The 26,103-nt window shown below is 39.3% G+C and overlaps 1 protein-coding gene across 1 annotated transcript in view; it reads right to left on the bottom strand.

Moving 5' to 3' along the window:
* The window catches only part of LOC132098582 (thyrotropin-releasing hormone-degrading ectoenzyme-like), a 77,969-nt gene that overhangs the window by 45,757 nt on the left and 6,109 nt on the right, over positions 1–26,103 (bottom strand). The window contains exon 3 of the mRNA XM_059504646.1: positions 25,261–25,387. Within this exon, the coding sequence (XP_059360629.1) occupies positions 25,261–25,387 (127 nt within the window). The remainder of the gene's footprint in view (positions 1–25,260; positions 25,388–26,103) is intronic.

Here is a 26,103-nt window from a genome sequence, read left to right on the forward strand (position 1 = left end):
AAATATATAAAAGCTGAGAATCATCAACAGACACATGCAAAGGAGACCATAATCCAAAGGAGGCCGAGGCTTGATGGCAGACACACGCCCAAGGCTTCAATATCACTCTCCACACCCCGTGTACAAGTAACAGCACCCACACTGCAATAAACTCAAGAAATAATCACACAGCACTCTGTAATGAGCTCTCTACCACCACGTACGGGCCTACTAGTGGTCTGCCCCCAAAGCCTCAGCTCCTGTAATAAGAGTGTAAAAGTATTTATGGTCTCAATAAACACGCTCACTCAAACATGCACAAATAATAAACATTTAGATCAACAAACAAGAAAATACTACAGAAAATGAAAAAACAAAATTTGGTGCTGGCATTGGGTATTACTCTCACTGACCTTCTACCAGCACCTCTTGAAGGAACGCACGAATCAAAATAAATACAACACTGCAAAACACTCAAAATAAACAAATCAAATCACTCAATACACACAAACCATTATAAATGAAAATACTGCAAAATTTGAATGTACATAGTGTGGAAGATACGCATCGTTTAGAGTGGTTAATACTGGAGAACGGGCGTCACGTTAGGCTGTGCAGTGCAATGCACACACGTGTGTTGGAGAGAGAGTTGTTGTAAGGAACGTGGGCTAACTTATATTTAAAGCAGCAGCGTCAAGTCAGCGTTGCTCACCAGGCGTCACAGAACATCTATTTGTCCTAAGAATAAAAACATCAGCAATTTACAATATATAAAATAAGGAGCGCTGTACAAAGTGGGCGTTCCACATACCTTTCATTCACAAACTCGGCGTATAGAGGACACGGGACACAACATCCCTCCGAAGCACGGGAATGCCAGAGAGGCAGGCGAAGAAGAGCAGCCGCCACTTAAGGCTCATACAGCGAACGATCCCCGCAACTCTAAATCACATAGTCATTTTCACCAGTTGCATAACGTTACCCGTGTACTGACTGATCAGCCAACGCACACACATAAGGCTACCTCAAAGTATCATGAGACACGGGACTGCAGTAAAGGCATGTAACAGGAGAGCCGGAGCTGCCAACGGCCGCGAAGAATCCTGAAGTAGTGAATAAAACAATTTACACACAATCCCACGTCAGTGTTCACCACCTAGTTCAAAACAGTGCCTACCTGAAAGCGGGAGCGCTAGGAGAAAGAGGGGTGGTCCCACGGGCAATGACGTGACACCAAACCGGCAAACACACACACACACACACATGGTTGCCAGGGTAGCGGTTTTCCCGCACAATTGGGCTACTTTAGAAAAGGAGTTGCGGGAAAAAATACAGAGTTGCGGGTTGCGGTTTTTTGGGCTACTTTCATAATGTTCCGCGGCCGCAAAAAAATTTATAAAAATAAAATAAAATAATTGTTGACAAAGATAAAAGGGAACCTTTTATTAGTGGGTGTTGATCCCCGGGAATGAATACTTGGCAACAAACGCTGCTTCTCGCGAGATGCGAGTAGGCGCGCGTGCCACATGTGCTTTGACATCACAAATCAAGCATCATCACGTCACTCACATCATGAGAGCGTTGTAGTCAGAAGCGTCGGTTCGGTTGTCTGTGGATGAACAAGCAGCATTCTAAAATGTCAGGTAAATGGGGAAAGTATTGAAAGAAGTATCGCAAAGAATGGGAGACAGAGAAAGGATTAAATGAGTGGATTCGAAGTGTTCCAAATGATGATAGAAAAGCGTTCTGCAAATATTGCAAATGTGAAGTAAGAGCTCACCACAGTGATCTGGTAGCTCATGCTGTGACTGAAAAACATAAAAAAATGCGCAGAACATTATTTGACACAGGCAGTTCCTTTCTAAGAAATAATGCACCTGTGAAAGAGGAACAGTTGAAGCTGGCTGCCCATGTTGCTTGTCACTCAAGCACTTCAACTGTTGACCACTTAGGAAGTGTTGTGGAAGAAATTTCGAAGGCATTAGTTTACATTGAACGAAATGCACAGCACTAATTAATTCAGTGATAGGACCAGTAGTACATGAAGACCTTTTGAAGGAAGTAGGAAGTGGACAAAACTCTCTAATTGTTGATGAGAGCACTGATGTCACGACCAAAAAACAACTGTGTATAGTCATCAGATATTACAGCAAAAAGCCCTCACGAATCATTAGCACTTTTGCAGGAATGATCAATATAGCTGGTGATTCACTTACCATAGCAAATGCTTTATTCAAATTTCTGGATGAAAACAAATTGTCCATACTGAATTGCATCGGTCTTGCAACTGATGACTGTAACACAATGTGTGGGCAACATAATTCAGTGCTACAGAAATTCCGTGACCGCAATCCTCATATTATCTACATAAAGTGTGTGTGCCATTCTCTTCAGCTCTGTGCATCAAAAGCCGTCAGACATGGTTTCTCAGACCTACAGTTGGTTTTCAAATGCCACCCAGCGTCTCCAAAAATTAGTGAGTGCATCAACCAGATCATTGCACAGTATGTGGAGCTTAAGTTGCATTTACAGTTGACAAAAGACAGTGAGAGGAGCTATGCTGCGGAACTGCTGTACCAAATGTATAGTGACAATATTAACCTGATATACCTGAAATTCCTCCAAACAATTCAACTTCACAAACCTGATCCTGCAAAACTTCTTACGTAACTTCTGACATTTTACCGGTCCCTGCTTGAGCGCATAGGTTTTCCGAAGACATTCCAGAGCTGGCAAGACATCATGGAGTTTAACCTTTCTGATGAGAATCTTTTGCCACTTGATGCCGTAGACTTTGAGGTGCAGTTCTGTCTTGCTTTGTTTGAAGCCAATGGAATAAGTGACCTAGCTGAACAGGACATGAAACGCACGTACAGGGACTACGTGCTAGAGTTATCTAAGGAAATTAGGAAGAGACTTCCAGATAACATTAAACAGTTAGAGGCTCTCAAATTCCTGTCACCGAGTCATACTCTGTCGTCAAGTAAGCCAAGGATTGATGATCTTCCCTTTTTCCACCTCTTCAAGGGAGATGTAGGAAAAGCAGAGCAACAGTGGAGAGTAATTCACACTCTGGAATGGAACAATGCAAAAGATGGCAAAACAAAGGACTTCTGGGTAGAAGTTTCTGCATACACAGATACTGCAGGTGATAGAAACTTTGAAGATCTTGGGAATTTTGCATTGAGTCTTCTTGCTCTACCATTCAGCAATGCAGCAGTTGAGTGTTCATTTTCCCAAATGTCACTGATAAAGAACAAGCTACAAACAGAATTCTTTGCTAAATATAATGATGATTCGAGCTTACATGCAAAGAAGAAACATATGCTGCCATTAATTTAAACCATCACCACAGATGATGGTGGTTTTCTGACTAGGGTCAGAAAATATCAGAGAGGATATGTTCTTATTTGACCTTTATTGTATGAGATTGTGTATTAAAAAAAAACACAGTGTGTGATATTAAGAATTTGGGTAAGACAAAAGGCGAATACTTTAAACTTAAACTTATATAAATTTATTTTAAGGCCCTTTGTGGGAATCCAGCCGTTGTCTAATCTGATTGGACACTGAAAAATTGGGCTAGTTTTCATTCCATTTTGCCGGGTTTTGAGTTGTCATTGGGCTGGAAATATTTCTGGGACCTTGCAACCCTGCACACACAAGAGTGACTACAGGTTCTCTTTTATACGGCACTACCCAGCCTGTGATTGGACTCGCACTACCCCACGCACATTAATCTAATTACAGTGGGCTATATACGTCCCACTACATATGTTTATCTCGTTTTGTCAAATAATTACTTGCATTTGGATCTGCCTGACCTTGTCTGTGTCCCAGCATTATAGAAATAAGCTGTTTTAGCTATTCGACTTCTAGAGCGACTCCAATGTCACGTTTCACAATAGATGACTTTGACTATCTGCTGTTAGTCTTGCAGCAAATAAAAACATGTATAATCAAGCAGAAATTACAATTCACGAGTTCATCTTTGCTTTAAAAGTTCATGTTTTGCAGTAGTTCAACTATGCCAAATATAAACTATTAAGTTATAGCTGTAGCTAGACTGAAACGTTTTATGGAGATAAAATTATACATATATTTTTTAATACATTAAAATAATTATTTATTTATCCTATTTATCTGACATACAGATCTCAGTTTGCACCACAGCTCCAACTTCAATATATAAATAACTAATAAAACTTAAAAACTCTAATTTATCAAAATATAGGTGTTATTGCAGTATTTATCTATTATTTATTTTGCTGCATAGGGACTTCTGACAACACTGTTGAGTGCATTATCCTACTGAATATGTGAAACATTAATTTGTTCATATCAACATCAGTCTAAAAACTGATTCACACAAATTAATTTTGTTTGTGCTGAGAGCTCAAGATCTAAAGTGTTATCAACAACAAAATGTGCGTAAATAATGACAATATGGCCTGAAAAAAGTGTGAAATCATGTCATTATTAGTTTTGTAAATGTGAGTACTCATAAAAACAGAAATGAAACCACCTTGGAGTCAGAGGATAGATATTTGCTGAAACTCTTGAGACAAAAGCTGAGGAGTGAAACAGAAAGATGAGAGTCATTGCCAAAAAGCCTGTTTTCAGTGCACGTATTTGATAATCCCCTGGTGTAAAGAGCCATCTGGAGAGGTCTATTATAGTTGAGGAGGAGTGGGAAAACATGAACAACTCTTCAACCGTAAAAGAGAAATCCACAGTGAAGCCCAGAAAACTTTCTCCTCTGTAAATCAAAAGCCACCATCGTCAGAGAACAGAGGCCAGGTCACATCGCTCACAAAGACAAGAGGACTTGACAGAGAATAGACAAGAAAAAACACACAAAAAGCTGATTCAAAACAATCAAGATAGGGAAGACAAGATAGGGAAGAAAAGAGGAGCACTTGAGAGAGAGAAGGACAAGGGTGCTTGAGAGGAACATGCAAAAAGGGAAATGGGACAAGGAAGAGAGGCAAAAGTGAGACAGAGAAACATATGTCTCGCAGAGTCTCGCAGAATGTAGAGACATGCTTCCAAACAGAGAAATAATGCAACACTATGAAATGAAGTTAGTTAAAGGGTGTTTCTACTTTTCAAATGAATCCTAAAACATTTAAAAATTTAGTGTGATTAAATATGATATGTGACAAAGAAAAATCAAGGTAAATATAAATTGCAAGCAAAATAGTTTTATTTTGCATGATTTTGTCAAACAACTTACTTTGTCAAAACGTGTTAAAATATGTTTAAGATTCTTTGAAATTAGCCTTAGCAAGACATAGAAGAGATGTGTCCAATACTGCTCCTGGAGGGCCAAGAAATAATTGAAATTTATTGTAAAGTGTTAATAAACTATATATATGTTCACAAAAACACTGCATTGTAAAATTATTTGACGCTTTCCAAAGAAGAAGATACACTGGATTGTTTGCCAAATCTATTTCGTTATGCTATTATTACAAAGAAAACAGAGGTTGTGAGCAGCTTTTCGTCCTAATTTCAAGCAGATTCAACAGCAGGCAGTTGTATGAGTAAGACTATAATACACGCTTAGACACAATATTGTCTATTTTTGAAGAACAGTATTTTTGAAAAACAAAGCCACAGCAGACCCTTTGTGCATCTCCAAGGAATACACATCAATGTTTTATTGCTATTTTATGTATACGTTTATGTATAGATACTTGCAGTTAACTCTAGAATAATGCCACAGCTCTCTGAGTCTCACATTGTCTAGAGTCAATTTATAAGACAGAGAGAGACAAGCAAAGAAAATAGGTAAGACAGATATACTGTATAGTCACATTAGAGAGAATTATAAAGCTCTGCAGACACTTAATTTGATGATAATATTTTTTATAGCCCAAGGCAACAGTCAGGCTAAGCAAGAATGAAATAGTTAATTACAGTCACAACAGAAAACCCTCAAGGAGAAACTACCCACCACAACAACACATATGAGTTCATTGGTTGGGACAAGAATTGCAGAGGTCAAGTGCTATTTGGGCTAATCTGAGAGGTGAAAATCTCTGTTACTTTATCTTAATGATGATCTTTATATGAAATGATGCAGTTTGTAAATGTTAAAGGTAGGGTGGCCATATGCGCCGTTCATACGGGACACATCCCAGCCAGGATTTTAATAATGCCTAAAATATCCAGGTTGCGGTTATTTGCACTGTGCAGGTTGATCGTTGTGTAACATTCATGAGAGCTATGAAGAGCAGAGCAGACGGCTCCTTATGCTTTTGAATCACTTTCACGTGTTTGTTCGTTCATTTGACTTGAAGCATTGTGGCGCACTTTGGTATTTTTTTGGATTTGTGCGCAGCGACGCTTCAAGTCAATCAAACCATCAAACACGTGCGTATATTTGCATCGCTTTGATCGTTCCCTCTAGATCTCACCTTCTCACACGCAGCCCCACGATTGGTCGATTATGTACAATACCTGCATGTTACTGGTCAAACTGCTCTGTATGTTTTAGGCAACATTAAAATCCTGGCTGGGAAATGTCCCGTATGAACAGCACATGTGGCCACCCTAGTTAAAGGTTGTTTAATACTGGAGACAGGTTTAGAACTGAGACCTAAACTCCAGCCAGAACTGAACTGGCGATGATAAAAATGCTTTTTAGGAAGCTTTTCTTAGTCAATAACAATTTGAGGCACCAATTCAGAGTCAGTTGTTGTTCACTTCCGTGTTTGTAAAAATGTTTGTGAGTTCACAGAATTGAAGCCAATAATAAAACATAAAGATTTATACTTTGTTTGATTCATTAGACTGAATAATTGTTATTTTACAGTGACACATAAAAAAAAATTAAGTGAAAAATAGACAAATTTCACAACATTATACAAACCTGATTCCGAAAAAATTGGGACACTGTACAAATTGTGAATAAAAACAGAATGCAATGATGTGGAAGTTTAAAATTTCAATATTTTATTCAGAATACAACATAGATAACATAGACATATCAAATGTCTCAACTGAAAAAAAATATCATTTTAAGGGAAAAAGAAGTTGATTTTAAATTTCATGGCATCAACACATCTCAAAAAAGTTGGGACAAGGCCATGTTTACCACTGTTTTTATAACAGTCTGCAAATGTCTGGGGACCGAGGAGACAAGTTGCTCAAGTTTAGGAATAGGAATGTTGTCCCATTTTTGTCTAATACATACTTCTAGTTGCTCAACTGTCTTAGGTCTTCTATGTCGCATCTTCCTCTTTATGATGTGCCAAATGTTTTCTATGGGTGAAAGATGCGGACTGCAGGCTGGCCATTTCAGTCCCAGGATCCTTCTTCTACACAGCCATGATGTTGTAATTGATCCAGTATTTGGTCTGGCATTGTCATGTTGGAAAATGCAAGGTCTTCCCTGAAAAGATGACGCCTGGATGGTAGCATATGTTGTTCTAGAACTTGGATATTCCTTTCAGCATTGATGGTGCCTTTCCAGATGTGTAAGCTGCCCATGCCACACGCACTCATGCAACCCCATACCATCAGAGATGCAGGCTTCTGAACTGAGAGCTGATAACAACTTGGGTTGTCCTTGTCCTCTTTAGTTCGGATGACTTGGTGTCCCAGTTTTACAAAAAGAACTTTCAATTTTGATTCGTCTGACCGCAGAACAGTTTTCCACTTTGCCACAGTCCATTTTAGATGAGCCTTGGCCCAGAGAAAATGCCTGTGTTTCTGGATAATGTTTAGATATGGTTTCTTTTTTTACGTTTAGAGTTTTAGCCAGCAATGGCGAATGGCACGGTGGATTGTGTTCACTGACAATGTTTTCTGGAAGTTTTCCTGAGCCCATGTTTTGATTTGCATTGCAGTAGCATTCCTGTATATGATGCAGTACCGTCTAAGGGCCCGAAGATCACTGGCATCCAGAATGGTTTTCCGGCCTTGACCCTTACGCACAGAGATTGTTCCAGATTCTCTGAATCTTTGGATGATATTATGCCCTGTAGATGATGATAACTTCAAACTCTTTGCAATTTTACTCTGAGAAACTCCTTTCTGATATTGCTCCACTATTTTTCGCTGGAGCAATGGGGGAATTGGTGATCCTCTGGCCATCTTGACTTCTGAGAGACACTGCCACTCTGAGAGGCTCTTTTTATACCCAATCGTATTGCCAATTGACCTAATAAGTTGGAAATTGGTCCTCCAGCTGTTCCTTATATGAACATTTAACTTTTCTGGCCTCTTATTGCTACCTGTCCCAAATTTTTTGGAATGTGTAACTCTCATGAAATCCAAAATGAGCCAATATTTGGCATGACATTTCAAAATGTCTCACTTTCAACATTTGATATGTTACCTATATTCTATTGTGAATAAAATATAAGTTTATGAGATTTGTAAATTATTCCATTCCATTTTTACTCACAAATTGTACAGTGTCCCAACTTTTTGGTATCGGGTTTGTATTCAAAAAAGTTTTTGATTACATTATCAAAAAAAATCAGTAACACTTTACCTTAAGGTTCCCTTTGTAAAGGGATTATAAAATAGTTCATAAATGACTAGTAACTCATTTACGTCATTGCATTATAAATCAATGATAAGCAGCTACAAATGCATGAAAAAATACCTGCCAAATCCTGAGCCATTTTTACATGTTCACCTCACAGTTATCTAAAATTGGAATTTAAATTTGTATTATAAATATATCATGGCTGTGCTTTTATGGTTGTGGATAGGCATCACGAACTTTTGCAGAGTGTCATGGGTAAGATACAGATTAGCTTCTGGTAAGCAAATTTAAAAAAAAGCGATACAGATCATGATATATAAATGAGAAAACCATAAAAACACCATGCAGTCTGATTATAATAGCCTATTTTTATAAATGTATTTAAAAATGGCTCACTATTTGGCAGGTATTGCATTTTAAAACTCCCATTTATTCATGCATTCATAACTGCTTATCAATGTTTGGTTACATCTATTTTTATCACAGTTTCTGAGGTATTTTTGAGGATTAATGGACTCATTTTGGTGCAGCAGCGCACCAGTTTATTTTGGCCTTTAGTGGAACGGTTGTTCTAAAATCACATGACACGTGAAATGATTAATATAATTAATTTAGAATCTAACCAGCCTCATTATTGCTTCAACTTTCTGAGCGATTCAATTATTTGCTGAGCACTTTCAACAAATACGTACTGATGTTTTGACCATTAACATCTTTATTTCTTGCATATTTCAGCGGGTTTCATACGTTGATCTCATCTTGTAGGGTTAATGATATTATCTCTGGATCACATAATAATTGACTTCATTGACTTCGTGCGTTTTGGTTTGAGTTTCTGTCCATTATTAACCTCATATTCTTCATTTTACGCTCAGACTGGCCATGATTGTTTCTTGATGAGTGAAATCAATGAGCTGTTTGGTGTATAAATAACAAAACACAAGCTAAAGGACTAATTATTCAGAGGCTGTTAAGAATTTAATCTGTTAAACTGGAGTCGTCGTGACTGGATTTTTATGAATCAAAAATGACATGCTGTTAATCCTATTTTAGATAGATATTTTAATTGAATATGGTCAAAAGGCGGTCAGCAGGAGGAGTGTCCATGTGGTCTCTCATTGTTTTGTCAGGGTTCAGTGTCTGTGATGTGCTTTTTATAGCAGCGTGTTATAGATTTAGCCTCTGTAGCCTCAGGCCGCAGCCACTGGCTGACAGAGCGCTGTGATTGGTCAAGACCTTCCAGCCCAGCCAGCTATTTGCCCTCTCGGGGTCGAGACAATTAAAACATAAAGACAGTCTTCCTCACTCTCCGGACCAGAGCTCTTTCACCTCATCCACCCATCCATTCCTGATTCAGCTCCAAACATTCCTGCTCTTAACCCCTCCATCATTCATCATCCTGCACTATTGTCTCTTTCTTTTCTTCCAATGGCGGTCCGCAGCTCCCTGGACACTATTACATCACCACACAGCAACAGATGAGGCCAGAATGACTGATGCTGATGTGGGATTTACTACATTGATTCTGCTCATTTGCACACACAAACACATGCACTGCTCAAACACATGCATACACATGTTCATGCAATATAAACACTCTTAATTACACATGCATGCACCGCTTTGTGTCCAGGCAAATGTTCCCGCAAAACACACATGCACACACACATGCACAGGGGTGATGGTATGAACACAACTTCAGGCCACATCTACTTTAGGTTCATATTTCTGAGTCTTTCACTAAATGTAGCCACAGATTTGATAGTGAGTTGCTGCAGCAGCAGCTCTTTGGATGAATTTGTTTGAAAGGTTATGTATATTTCTTGTATGTATCTCTACTAAGTCCTTGTGCATCCCAGATCTAAACTAGCACAAAAGCATCAATCATGACTCCCTTTACAGCCTGAATAAAACAATATGTTCAGCATAAAACAACATCTAATCAAGCGATCTGTCACACTAAACTAGATTCAAAGTTCTGGGAGTTCAGTCTAAAATACAGGATATTTCAGTAAGGAAGATGAAAACCCTACTATAGCAGAATGTGGAAGATTAATAAAACTGAAGGTGACTCAATATAATGTGCAGAAAGAGACTGTTGTAAGAGAAACGGCTATTTTTTAATCAGTTTATAAAAGAATCGACCTAACACACCCTGAGGAAAAAAGCCAGAGGAACAAACTCTACGGGGAGGAATCTTGTTAAACAGAAAAAAGTGCTTTGCACAGAAAATCCTTCACTAAACACTCTCTTTTTACTTGAGATAAATCCAGAGAATGCCGTTTTGTGTGTCTTGACCATCCCATTATATATGAATTTTTTAAGGGTTTTTAAAGGTCCCTTTGGACCTTTTGGCAAATGATTTTCTGCAAATTATTGACTCTTTTAATCTCACCTTTTCTGTGACAGATTCTACTAACAGTATGAAAAAGATAATACTCTTAATCAGGTTATTTCATTAGGTCTCCCTTACAGTAAAATAAAAATTTATGACTTCTGTTCATAAACTAATATTGTTTAGGACTATACTCAACGTTTCAATGTTAAATGTTAAGTCATGTGGTTGTTGCATGTGGTTTGTTAGTTCTATTTTATTTTGAAGATGCTTTTATCAGGGCTGTTTTCACTTGTGTCCTCTTTCTCAGAGTTGGCTGAAGAGCAGCTTTCTCGTTTTTATATTTGGAATGCCAAAGTTTTAGGCTCTGTAGCTCCATTTAAAATTAAGGAATGCAGCCTTGGTTTAAAAAGGATACTCATGCATCCAGAGAGGAATAGAGAACAACTGAAAGAAAGTGGAAGAAAGATAAGCTCCAAGTATCTTATGAAATCATGAGAGACTGCATGGTGAGTTACCAAGACTCTGTTAAGGTTGCTGGAGAAAAATATTTTTCTAACCCGAGAGCTGTCACGGTTATGTTTTGTTCATGGACTTTGAGTTTGTTTTCACTTGAGTTCCTTGACCTACTTTTTTCCTCTCGTTTTGATTAGTTTATTATGTTCACCTGTGTTCTGTTAATCTAGTCATTAGTCCCTTGTTTGAGTTGGTATAAGTACTCCCCGTTCTGTTTCTTATGTTGTCCGGTATTGTTTATGTATACACGTCATTGGTTTGCCTTCTTCCTGGATTCCCTGTCGGTTTTTCTGTGGTTTACTATTAAAGACTGTATGTTATTCATCTCCTGCATTGTGCGCTAGTGCCGAGCTGAGTCGTCCCATGCAGTAAAAAAAACGCCATTAGTCTTTGTCAGCTGTAATTGTAGCAACTCTACAGTAAACTGTATTTACCACAACCAATGAAATTTAAAACATTTAATATGCATACTGTAAATGTTAACAATATAACCCTTATTTAAACACTAATATAATGTTATAGACTAAATACCTCACAAATACATAAAGAATAAATATAAAAAGAGATGATTAATTACCACACAGTACTCTGGCTCAAACATGTATGACTGAATTTCACAGGTTGCCATTTCCCAACTTGATTTTTAAATGTTTTAAACATTTGTACACGTGTAATGACAGGGGCATTGAAACTCATTTTAATTGTAACTTTTCTTTAAAATGGCATGAACGTTTTTCAATTACATAAGATTTTTTCTGTTTTTATTGTAAAACAAATGATAAATTCACTATTTTTATTTAATTAATCTAAAGAATTCAGTTGCATTTTTTTGTGTTTTGTACTCCTAGAGTGTGACGGCCAGCTTGACATTTCACCTGGCGGTCCGTCTCCTCTCTGTCATAATCAATCCAATTATAGGATTACATTACACTTTATTGAACAGTCCTCTGGGGGCCAGTTTGTCCAGGTCTAATCCGCATTATAAAATCAGACACTTCTGCTATTGGTGAGCTGAAGGATTCTTGAGTTTTTCACTTTGCTCTTCTCACTTAGCCCCTTAAATCTCTCTTCAGCCACATCACTGTCCGTCTGAGGGGCTTTATCCTTAAAACCATTTAAATACTTATATACAGTAATCTGTCATTTCCATAGAGCTTCACAAATCAACATAAACTGACAGATGACCATTAAACTACAGCTTCCCTATGATGGGTAGATGTGAATTTGATAGATACATAAAGGATTTATAAAGGGCACATACAGTATCTTTATATATTTACTTTTTTCTGTTACTCTTTACAGTTGATATCAAAGGTACACTATGTACGTTTTGGCTGCTAGAGGCCGCCTTTTCAAAACAAAAACAGAGGCGTTTGTTATGTCATTTTAATGAATTAGCTGCAACCAGTCATAAGGGGCAATTTTTTTAAAATTGAGATTCATAAATAATCTGAAAGCTGAATAAATAAGCTTTCCATTGATGTATGGTTTGTTAGGATACAACTGTGGATGTGTATAGAATGTATATTTGTCAGAGATGCAACTATTTGAAAATATGGAATCTGAGGGTGCAATTTTTTTTTATATTTAGAAAATTGCCTTTAAAGTTGTCCAAATGAAGTTCTTCGCGATGCATATTACTAAACAAAAATTAAGTTTTTATATATTTACAGTAGGAAATTTACAGAATATCTTCATGGAACATGATCTTTACTTAATATCCTAAGGTTCCCCTTTCAAGGGAATTTCGAACTGCGTCCTCTATGGAGCACTATGGGGAACACCTCGTCATGAATAATAAATAAGCGTCTGGCGTCTTTCCCTTCTTCATCCTCATTGACTGTTTTGTTTGAAGCATGCATCTGAGAAACAGCCACGGAAGGGGTGATCTTTCTCTGTTTATCATGGCATCCATAAACGCAAGGCGTTTAAACAGTGTGTACATCCGTATCAGCGTTATTTGACACCTGATGACACACAGTCTTTGCGTCTCTTGTTTGAGCGAAGAGCATGCATGCGATGTCCTTGAGGGGGCGATCTGCATGCATTGCGTGCCTTTCTTTATGAAAAAGCTCCACTCTCGTCTATCTCTCTTTTCGAGGAAAGAGGGACAGCCATCTGCTTCCTGCGGTTCAGGACCTGCCACTGCTGAAGCACGGAGGAGAGTGGGCTCGTGGGGATCGCAGGTGGATCTTGCTGAAGAGTTTAGAGAGGGACGTTTCCTTTCACGCTCTTCGGCGGCAGACGAGAGTGAACTACAGGAGGAAGATGTGTTGTCATTAACACCTTCTGATACTGAAGTTAGTGCTCTCCCCTCGCCAGAGGTTTGCAAAATTTGAGCTTGCCTCTCCTGTGCGGTTCAGCGCTTCTGCGATGCTTAGGAAACTTTAAGCCAACGCTAACTTTCTAAAATCCACGTAAGTGGTAAGTGTGCACACAAGACTCTGCGCACTTTTCTGAAATCCTGTACGGTAAGGGTTACGCGCTCAGCTTCGTTCCCTTTTCAAGATGATTAGACATTGGTTCCTTGGGCTCCATTCAGCCAGTGTGTATTTGTTATAGACTTCAAGCATTGCTTTGCTCAACATGATACTCATGGTCGTTTAGCAGCACTCCCCTTTTCCAGGAAGGGTCACCTATGAGTGCGCTACTCTGAATCTGGAGTTCTCCTCTCATATGAGACTGAGTTCTCCGTTTTTTTCCCCAGAGCGCTCCAGCATTATTTTCACAAATCAAGTTGATGACTCTCAAACATATTATTTGAGATGCACCATTCCATCTATGAGCTGATCGATCAGAGTGCCACGAGAGCCCCTCCTTAGAAAAGTATTTGAAAATCCATGTTATGGTAAGTGTGCACGTGAAGTCTTTGCGCACTTTCTGAAATCCACACTGTGGTAAGTTCGCACACTAGTGCTCTGCATTCTTTCTAAAATCCTATATGGTCTGGGCTTCACGCAGTTGCTTCGCGCCCTTTCTTGAGTTGGTAAAAGCCCCGTTCATCTTGGGCGCCACTTCATTTATGTATCCTTGGATACCTATCTAAACAGGGTGTTGCTACTAGGGATCTGTTGAGACAGCCCCTTCAGCAAGCTTAAGCGAGAGCAAGCGGTAACCCCTGTGTGGCAGGCAAGATCTTGTATAAATACTGTGTTCTTAGCCGTATCACTTTAAAGGAATCCTTCCTGATTCCAAGCCTTTAGATCTACCCCGTGCCGAGGCCATAACAAATAACTGGGTATGTAGCTTAGGCCTTTGGCCGTAAGGGATAATGTCATGGACAGCCGTCTAAACGTCCCAAGGGCAACTCCCATGGAAATGGTAGAGTTGGTACTTAGTGTTTGCCATGATTCTGGCCTGCACTCCCTTCAGCATGGTGGCGTGAGTATACTGTTCCTCATAGCACCCCCTAGAGGACGTAGTTTGAAGTTCCCTTGAAAGGGAATGTCTTAGGTCACAAATGTTACCATGGTTCCCTGAGTAGGGAACGAGACACTGCATCCTCTGTCTAGCTCCCTGCCATGCTTCGGACACAAGCTACAGACGAAGAAGTGAATGACGCTTATTTATAGTCGCGCCGGTAGTGACGTCAGAGGCGGTCGCAGGCCAACTCGTTGGTGTTTTTTCAATGTATGCTTCAGACACGGGTCATGACGAGGTGTTCCCCATAGTGTCCCTAGAGGATGCAGTGTCTCGTTCCCTACTCAAGGAACAATGGTTACATTCTTAACCTGAGATGATTTTAAAATATATAAATCAATATAAAATAAAAATCAATAATTCGGACACATACAATGTATTTTTGTCAAATGATTCGGTGGATTAATGCGCAATTTTACATGTGTAAAACAATCGTGCCAAAAGAAAATTTGAATGAACCCACAGTATTTACATGATATGTCTCAATATTTTTGTGCAACACATACTGTAGTTAATTACACGGACATAGACTTGTTCACCAGACTTGATAAAAAGCATTACTGAAGTACAAACGAAGTGCAATATAACTGCATAACTTCACCAGCATAACCCACACAGAATTAGGTACAATTACGAAAACTTTATAGTTTTTGAAGTAATTCTATATTTGCATTATTAGGTGTCATGCCACATCTGTATCTCACATTGTTTATATGTTCTTTATATAATATATTATAACTGCTTAACATTACACCGTTGCATACTGCATCATCTAACAATAGTAATAATTATAATACAGAAATATGCTGTAATATATAGGGTAACTTAATTTATATCTATTAAAACCTGTACATGATTATTACAAAAATAATATATATTTGCTTTCATGTCTATTAAAACACATGGAAGAGCGGAGTCTCTGTCAAGTCCGAGTTTGTCACAAAGCTCTTTCCATCTCGGATACACCACACCCATCTTTCTTTTTGCCTCAGTTTGTCTACATTTACATTTACATTTACATTTACGTTTTTTTTTTCACTGTACTTGCCAATGAATCATCTTGATCCATGATAACTGAAATAGAAAAAAGCGGCACGCTGCATGCTGTATAACTACCACTTCCACATTTGTCCACGTTTTCCCATATTTTCTGTAAGCAGAAACCGAGGATAGTATGGATATTATGAAAATCTTACATACTGTGCCTTTAAACATCCAATCAGCACGAGCCGCCAGCCGTCTCACAGGTGATGAATGAGGCTCCAGCGCAGCTCTGACTAAACCAGTGACAGCGTTACTTTCTCAGACAAATGACTCTGATCTACAGCACAAACTGAGGCTGAATTAAAGCCTGTAATAGGAATGAAGACGGGATTCTGCAATCAAACAAAAAAGTGAGTGAAGCTAAACTTCAAACATTGACCACCACACACACAATGTAAAACTACTTACAACGGCAGAAGTCTGGAGTGAAGATAGAACCCTGAGCCCTGACAGCGTGAGACTCATTTGTGTTTAGCGCTGAGGTCAATATCATTAACACACACTCAGTAGGATGTTTGCTCTTTAGTGTGAAGTCAATACTTATCTTTACGTATCTTTTCACTCCTACTTTCCTTATAACGTTATATGGTCATACCATGAACAATGATTTCATATTCCATAACGCACTATAAATCATGATACTGAATGAATGATACCATATACAGTACCAGGACTTTTTAAACACCAAAACTCAACTGACTCAACTGACATCACAAGCTGCCAGACACATCACAGCCGTGTTCCCCTGCTGTATTTTTTTCAGTATAATCTGATGTCTGGATCCCTCAACCATCAGCAAACTTCCTTTTTTAATCTTTTAAAAGGAAACCACAGAGTTCCTCCTTGCTGTTCTGAATCTCCATCTCTGCATCAGCATCAGGTTTGAGTCTCAGCAGGAGGAGAACTGAAATGATGGGCAGAATCGATAGAGACCAGAGGGCTGTAGATTTCAGAAAGAGGCTGATAGATGAAGAGACACGAGGTCTGTGACATCGCCTTCAACTTTAAAACAAAGCAAAACCTCGACTCAGCAGAAAGAGTGAAACACTGCTTCAGCTTTCATCATTCCTCAAGCAGGTCAAAAACACACACAGCTGTGATTAAACGCACTAAAGGTCATTGTGTTTCCTTGAATACAGGCGCACTACTGCTCTGTACTGCAGCTCTGACAGCAGGAAATGAAGAACGAAGAACTCAACACAAGAAATGACAAGTGAGAAAAGTGAGAACATATTGCAACATTGTAGAAATGTTGGTTCACTCTTCGTACTGCACTGTACTCATGAGAATCACAGGAGAGACTCGAGAGTCCATTCATTTCCAACATAGTTTGACATTAGCATGCTGCTAAAGACATGATGCACTAGCAAGCAAAAAAAATACACAAGTACTGACAAAAAATAATTTAACTTGAACAAAAATAACTAAAACTAATTAATAAAATCTGTATAGACAAATTTAAAAGAAAAAAAAATTAAATGACAAAAACATCAAAATTAAATTAAAAAAGAAAAAAAGTAATTCAAAATATTAAAACTAAATTTGTATCTCAGTGATACTAAAATAACACTAACTTAGCTTCTGAATGTTTTTAAGAATAAGTTTTTTTTACATACAATTTGGGGAGGGGGGGGCTTAATAATGTTGATTGAATATAAAAATAAAAAGAACACAAATATCCTTATATAAATTATAAAATAATTAATCAGTCAACATTCCTCAGGATTCAGGAATGTGTCTATCATGTCTAAAAAATGTGAGAAGATTTCTCACCAGACTTTAGAACAGATATAATGACAAACTCTCACACTTGTGTTTTTCAGTAACAACTGCTCTCATTGTTCTAGATGATGATATTGAAATGCAAAACAAAACTCATGTAATATTAATAGAGCAGCTGCAGACACCTGTATGTTTTTATTACCATCTTCCAAAAATGAATGTGACAGCTCATGTGATTCATGATACCTGAAAAACAACAGTGTCAAGCGTCTCCTTTGATCATGTGACCCTGTGTGATCGAATAGCTTTCTATAATAAAAATATAATAAAAGCAGAACCCCTGTCACACACACACACACACTTGTATTACATTAATTCATAGTGAATGAGCTCTCTGGTAATGGAAAGCAATATAGAGGTCTCATTCAGCGATGATATGTTTTTCATTAACATGTGAGGAGAACAGAGTTATTAATGGTCAGATTTATACTTTTATACCAGACAAATCAAGAAATTAATATTTTTTTAAACTTCTGATGAGGATTTTTTTTTTCAATAAGGATAATCTATAACCAAAATGAACTCATCAATCATACTGGCACATTTTACAATAACACATGCTTTTGAAATTAATGAATCTGGACCTCCTTCTCTTAAAGTCAATTCAGATTATGTTCAGAACAGCACACTACCATACTACTCATGCTACTGTTGCAGTATGTTGTACACAGATTTTAAATAGATTTTCTACATCTGTGGACTATTCTCTTGATCAGATGTTTATTATTGCATAATGTTTACTGATTCACATGCAGTGTGTTTTAAACAAGAGGTAGTGTTCCATACTGCACAGTATGTAGTAAACAATATGCTATTATTAATTTTTGAACATAGACACCCTTAGAAGAACTTCAAAAGTCAAAGATCAGGTTTGAGAAGCACTTGGAAAACACTCTGTAAGTCGTTCCTCAGTAAAATAACAGAGATGGAGGGCATCTGTTAACATTCATCAGACATACAGCAGCTTTGTGATTCTTTTAAAATGTGCCTCATTTTTCATCTCTAGTGAAATACCCTTCAGTTTTACGACCGTCACTTCCACACTGATGGTGAGCCACTTTCAAAACGCCCATCGTCTGAACTTGATGATTAGCTTTAATGAATTCTAGAAGAGATTACCAATATCCTTGGGATTTTTTGTATTAACCACTTCAGCTGTTATTTTGATTTTTTGAGAATTAGGCATATGCAATATTGGACCCACCGGTGGGTCCCCAGAGTTGATGTGGTTAAGGGCCAGATCCAGAATATTCGCAAAGAGAGACGGGCAGAGATAGTGATCGAGAACCAAAATGTGAAGCTTGTGCTAAGATTTTTGTAATTGAGGGATGATGGATAGGTTTCTTGAATCATTTTTTGGGCGAAGTAGGAACTAGCGAGTAGGAAATACTAAAAGTGAAATGACAGTGCCAGAGTTGTATTGATAATAAATAATAATGACGTGTGGAATAGAGCTTGAACGTCTCACGGTTGGTAACCGTGATCTCTGGGTATTTGCACTTTGTGGTGAAGTCTGTGTGTTTCGCGTCTGCACTGATTAGTTAGTGGGCGTCTCCGTTAATTGTCATCAGCAGCAGCTGTCACTCATTACTCAATCCCTATATATTGGCTTGTCTCATGTCTTGTGTTTGTGAGATCGTTGTTTTATGTCGCTTACCCTGTTTGTTTGGCTTCAGTGTTGTCTGCGTTTTGGATGTTCGTGTTTTCCCGGAACCTCATCCACTCTACGCACTTCCACTCAGCCACAAATACTTACCTTCGGCTCTATTCCCCGCAGTTCCTGTGCCATCCTCTCCTGCTGCCTTCTCACCGACACCATCCGGATTCCTCACCACCTCACCACCATCTTGGATTGTCGTCTTCCCAGCATCATTGTCTTTTTCCAGTTTGTTTATTTATTTTCATTAAATCGTCTAAATCGCTATTGTTTCCAGTCCTTCCTTCACCCCACCGTCAAGATGGCCTTACAAGGGGTAACGCCTCCGTCCGGTTGTCCACCGAACCGTTTATTTGTGCCGGAGGAGTTAAGGTCCGAGGTTGTCCAGTGGGGTCATTGTTCTAATGTAGCTTGTCACCCAGGGATAAGTAGAACTAATGGGTTGGTTAAACAACGATTCTGGTGGCCACGTATGGCTCGTGACGTCCGCGATTTTGTTTTGGCTTGCTCAGTTTGTGCCAGTGGTAAGTCATCTAACCGGCCTCCTGATGGGCTTCTTCAGCCGCTGTCTGTCCCTTCGAGACCCTGTTCCCACATCGCACTAGATTTTGTTACCGCCCTCCCGCCCTCTAATGGCATGACGGTCGTTTTGACCGTAGTGGACCGATTCTCAAAGGCGGCACATTTCATTCCCTTGCCCAAATTACCTACAGCCAAGGAGACAGCGGTCACTGTCCTAGATCACGTCTTTCGGCTTCATGGCCTCCCGGTAGACGTGGTTTCTGACAGGGGATCTCAATTCATATCCAAATTTTGGAAAGAGTTTTGTAAATTGCTAGGAGCGTCAGTTAGCTTGTCTTCGGGTTATCATCCCCAAAGTAACGGACAATCTGAGCGAGCCAACCAAGATTTAGAGAGGACGTTGCAATGTTTGGTCTCCAAGAATCCTTCTTCCTGGAGTCAACAACTCTCTATGGTGGAGTACGCCCACAATTCGTTGCCAGTGTCAGCTACGGGCCTTTCTCCGTTTCAGTGCAGTTTAGGTTACCAGCCACCAGTGTTTCTCAGTTTGGAATCTGAAGTCCCGGTCCCCTCCGCTCACGCATTTGTCCAGAGGTGCCACCGCACCTGGACCAGAGCCTGCGAGACTCTGCTCCGGGTGAGGGAGCGCACTAAGGCCAAGGCCGATCGCCACCAGTCAAAGCCTCCCGTTTACGTCATGGATCAAATGGTGTGGCTTTCTACCAGTAACATTCCTCTGCGTTCCGTCTCTAATAAATTAGCTCCCCAATTTATTGGCCCGTTTACTATCACCAAAATCATTAGTCTGGTGACAGTCCGCCTCAAACTACCTCCAACATATAGGAGGATACATCTTGCCTTTCATGTGTCCAAAATTATACCCGTGTTTTATGCACGTATTAATCCGCCTACTCCGGTTCCCCCGCCGCCGCGTCTTGTAGATGGGGAACCGACTTATTCGGTTAATCGTATTCTGGACTCGAGACGGAGGGGACGAGGATTCCAGTACCTGGTGGACTGGGAAGGTTACGGTCCGGAGGAGAGGAGTTGGGTACCTGCTAGGGACATATTGGATTACTCCCCTATTGATGAATACAATCAACAGGTAGGCCCTTCTGGGAACTCCAAGAGGAGCTCTTGGGGGGGGGGGGGGTACTGTCACGGTTGGTAACCGTGATCTCTGGGTATTTGCACTTTGTGGTGAAGTCTGTGTGTTTCGCGTCTGCACTGATAAGTTTGTGGGCGTCTCCGTTAATTGTCATCAGCAGCAGCTGTCACTCATTACTCATTCCCTATATATTGGCTTGTCTCACGTCTTGTGTTTGTGAGATCGTTGTTTTATGTCGCTTACCCTGTTTGTTTGGCTTCAGTGTTGTCTGCGTTTTGGATGTTCGTGTTTTCCCGGAACCTCATCCACTCTACGCACTTCCACTCAGCCACAAATACTTACCTTCGGCTCTATTCCCCGCAGTTCCTGTGCCATCCTCTCCTGCTGCCTTCTCACCGACACCATCCGGATTCCTCACCACCTCACCACCATCTTGGATCGTCGTCTTCCCAGCATCATTGTCTTTTTCCTGTTTGTTTATTTATTTTCATTAAATCGTCTAAATCGCTATTGTTTCCAGTCCTTCCTTCACCCCACCGTCACAGAATGGCACAGTAAAAAGTGACCTTGCAAAGTACGTGAACTGCAAAAACGAGTGAAGAAATGGACTCAATACTTCAAAACAGGAAAAATGGGGGTGGGGGTGGGGGAGCTGTATATGCAGCATCTGAAAGTGTGTCTGCCGTTCATGAGCGTCAGATATCCTCAGACGTCCTGCTGTCAGTTCTTAATATCTCAATCTCTCAGATTAATACACATAGTTTGATCTCAGGCTCTGGCACTGATCTCCCAAGACTGAGGAAATTACCCAGATTGCTCTGTTCTCCCTGAAATCTCATATAGTAGAGGTGCCCCAAAGGTGAATGTGATAAATGTCATCATTCCCTTCATGCAGTGGGTTCAAATAAATCTGAAGTGTGTGTGTGATCCGATCTCTAGGTACATGCACTTCAGACAAGAGGAACTTGTTGCTTGATCAACATGCAGGAAGTTCAAAGGAATGACAGCCAGAGCAGTGAAAGGCACTGGGATTTGATTCATCTGATTAGAAGGACTGGATCTCTTCCCAGTGTCCGGCTCATCACACACACACACACACACACACACACACACACACACACACACACTGCTGATCCTTTCAGCACTTTTAACAGCTAAGGCAGATTAACCCGTCCACATACAGTATGTCACGCATTCGATTTCCTTTTGCTTTTGTCAGTATCTGTCACACACATGCTGATGTCAAGACTTAGAAGAGTCCAGAGCGACTCTTTTTGATAGATCATTGATCTCTTTCTGAGGAGCACTTCCTGTAGTTCATTATCTAAGAAAGATCACATCCCTCTCAAAGCAAATACTTAATGACGAGCAGATGATGTGCTCGGTTACTGTCTTCAAGAAGCAGATCATATTTACAGCAGACACAGAAAGCTACCATTTAAAAAACATAATTGCACATATGTTGAAATTTTTAAAAAAATCTGATGTGTAGTATCCAGTAATCATGTAGGCTAGTGTTTTTTATGGATTTTTTCAGTTCCCTATAGCTGATTGCTCTCTCAAAGAGCTTTATTTTCAACTACCGTCTGAAGAGTCAATTTTATTATCTTGTTCTGTGCAGCATCTCATTTGATATACAAATTGATTCAGTGTTTGATCACCAGATGGTGAAAAAGGCTCTTGTTTTCGGCAGGATTCAACTTAGTCTGAGAATTAGCCGTCAAGTGTTTTACAGCATACAGATTTGTGGGGGTGACATGTCTAAAAGAATGTGGCTGCAAATGCTCATTATTTATCAATGCATTCAACAGGAGCTAAAGAACGTCCTCACAACAACTCCCAAAAGCATCAGACAGTTTGATTCTTGCAGCTGAGGACACTTGCTGATGTAATGAAAGATAAATAGATGAAGAGTGTCATGGATGCAAACACACTCTGTTCTGATTCTTCACGGACTTTCATTCATCTTATTATCATTCTGCATGTGACTTTTCTTGAAGCTTTTGTGTCAAAAGCATGAAACCGATTACTGATCATCATACAAATGTATTAACTGCTACCCACCAACAAAGTCCATTTTCTCCTCTGGTTTACATCATTCCTTGAATGTTTTTGATGTCATTCTGTTTTCCACCCTCTATGAGAGATAAAGTGAATAAATGGAAGATAGAACATGTTAGGTGTTTTTTTTTCTCTCATTTGCCAGTCATAGTAGATGATGGCTCTGATTAAGTTGTGTTGTGTTTTGTGCCGTCATTTCTCAATCTGAGAGAAATCGTTATGCCATTAGCGACAGACCACATGCCAAGAGCTACAAATACAAAGAACTGAGCCTTTAAGTCAAAGAAGCAGCAAAGCAAATGACTTGAAATCTCTCAGGCTGAATAAACCTCAAGTGTGAGGAAATGCTTTCAGCTGCTGTAACAAGCTTTTAAAACATCTGTGTGAGGTGTTTCAAGGACTTGAGATGGGATCTGCCTTAACCTGTACACTCTGATTTCATTTCTCAGTATTTTACTCTTTTGCATGAGTAGAATAACAGAATGTCCCTGTTTTGAGACCAGAGGGGCTGCAACTGCTCCAACACTCAACACAGATGGTGCCTTTACGTAACGGATGCATTCATTACGTCCACATCATTTCTCATATGAAGCCACACTTCACAATGAACCCACCTCAACCCTCATCGTCAAAAGTATCTTAAGGTCCCCGACCAGTTTCTTTGCACAAGCAGCATCCTTGACATGACATTTTAACAGCCAGATGTGATCATCTTTTTAGCAGGTGACAAAATGAAAGTCATGAAAATCTCATTAAAAGGTTTGACATGTTTGAAAAGATTCTGTGGTCCAGCAGGATGTCAGTCAAGAGCAGCAGTAATGAAAAAGACTCATTAGCGGTACGAGGGGATGTTGAGAGGTTTTAAAAGATCCTGTTCCTGTTCTGATACTCATGATATAAAGCAGTATCTAAACAAGTTATTAATAATCATATATCCTGAACAGAATTTCCAGCTGTATAAAGCATAAAGCCAGAGACTAATGAGTCAGTATATCCATTACAATCTCATGAAAATTCGAAACTATTTAACATTTTGGCAAATTGGAATTTGTATAAATCTGTACAATTTCATTTGCTCCAGTGACTTGTTTATGACCTTCATGTTTGCTTTTTTCTAAAATTGCATGAAATTCCCTGCTTATAAAATAGTTATGTTCTCCTGTGGGATCAGCACGGCATTGGCATACTTATTAAATATTAAATAATATACTTTAAAGGCATATAGTTAAGTGCAAACTCATTGTGATATTTTCGGCTACGTAATTGCATGTTACATACAATTAAGCGTAAAAGGATAATAATTAAATTTATATTAAATGCAATTAGCTAATTAGCTTTTTTGACCCATTTAAGTACATCTTTATATGTAATTTCATAATGACTTGTACTGCTGAATCTACTGACAAGCATTTATGATCAACTAACTTAGCAAAAGTGATACATTTTCCTCAAAACCCTTTACATTTAATTGTAGAATTAGTTTATTGTTTTATATTTATAGGTGGGTCGATTTAAAGTCCTACAAAACTATGCAGGCTTAAGATGGCCGCTTTATTTTGGAACATGCTAGCTGTTCTAAGATGGTCATTAGCTGCTACAAACAAGCAGACTGACTGCCATGTTCCAAAACACAGAAAATGGCTTAAGCTGGATTTACCAAGAGATGAAAATGAGAATGAAAGAAAATTGCTGAAATGGACAGTACTTTGAAAATCGAGAGGATCTTAACCCAATTAGCAAATAGAGCAATTGCTTCCCAGAGAGTAAGTTAACAAGATAAATTAATGATAAATAATACATGCACACTCATACACACACGCAAACGCACAAACATACACATTTCACACATTTAGAGGAGAAGTGAACAGGCGGGGGAGAGACAGACAGAAGCCCAGAGAGATTGATGGCTATATTAAAATGAATACAGAGAACTGACAGGAACCCAATGGAGTGAAACACTGGCACAGAGAGAGTCTGATGTGAGCCAGTCCGGCACAAGCACACTTCAAACAACATACAGTAGAACACATCAATACAGAGACAAATGCACACTTTAACACCACGCGCATGGTGTGTGCTCTATTTCCCTATAGACAAAGCACAACCCCAAACGGCCTAAAATGCTTTTAGGATCAATAAACCCAAGACTGAGTTGCTACTGACACTCCTTCACCTCTACATGAGCACGAAACAGAAAGTCACACAGATCCGACTGCCAGTAAAAATGGAACAATGAAAAATCACTCTGTTTCCCTTGAGAAGAACAGTTATTGCCCGTTTCAAAAACTTCACTGATGCCAGACAAAGCAGAGACATTTTACCGCCCATCTTACCTAATTTAGGGAGGGAATATTTGACTTTGAAGTAATCCTGGTAAAACTGCAGAAGTCTCTTGGTGATGTGCAGAGCGTAGTCCCCCGATCCGCTCTGGATAGCGTCAGGTCTGGCGTACAGCCGAATCTACAACAACGCAACATAAGAAGAGAGAGAATAAAAGTCAAACTGTGTTATGAGCTGAATGAACTCTTGGAACTCTACGGCTCTGGGTTTATCCCAAACCTGAATTCCCTCAAGGACAACAGTTATGGACTTGAAATATTAAGTTCCAAGAGAAATCCGTGGTGAATATATCTGCCAAATGCCTTCATCTGGTTTGTGAATTTTTAATTTGTCTTCCAAGTGTACTTTTCTCCACCCCTCATGCAGACATTATTGTTCCATCCAGTTTTCGACGCATTTAAAATCCTTATAGACTGGTGAAAAAAACATATACTTCCAGAACCAAGGCCACTGAAAGAACAGGCAGCTGTTTTTACTGGAGTTATAGCATTTTAAATGAACTGACTGCACTTTAATAAACCATAATGTTATTGGACTGTAGCTGCTGAAAACCTCCTCCAAATGTTAAAAAAGTATTATTTCCATCAACTGTAAACCAGCTGTTTAATAAAACAGCACTTTCGACATTTGTCTTTAGAAATAAATTAGATTTTAATGAAAAAGCAAAGACAAAATATTTGCATTATTGCAAGGTTTTTTATTCTGTGTGTGAGAAGGAGAAAGAGAGAACAAGTGTGTAAGAGAAAGTGTGTGAGGTGTGGCTCTGTGGGAAATGTATTCTCACAGTAAAAATGATCTCGGACTCTTTTAGCCGACGGCTGATTCACGGCACGACT

This window comes from Carassius carassius, chromosome 22 (genome assembly GCF_963082965.1).
Source record: "Carassius carassius chromosome 22, fCarCar2.1, whole genome shotgun sequence".
Taxonomy (NCBI): domain Eukaryota; kingdom Metazoa; phylum Chordata; class Actinopteri; order Cypriniformes; family Cyprinidae; genus Carassius; species Carassius carassius.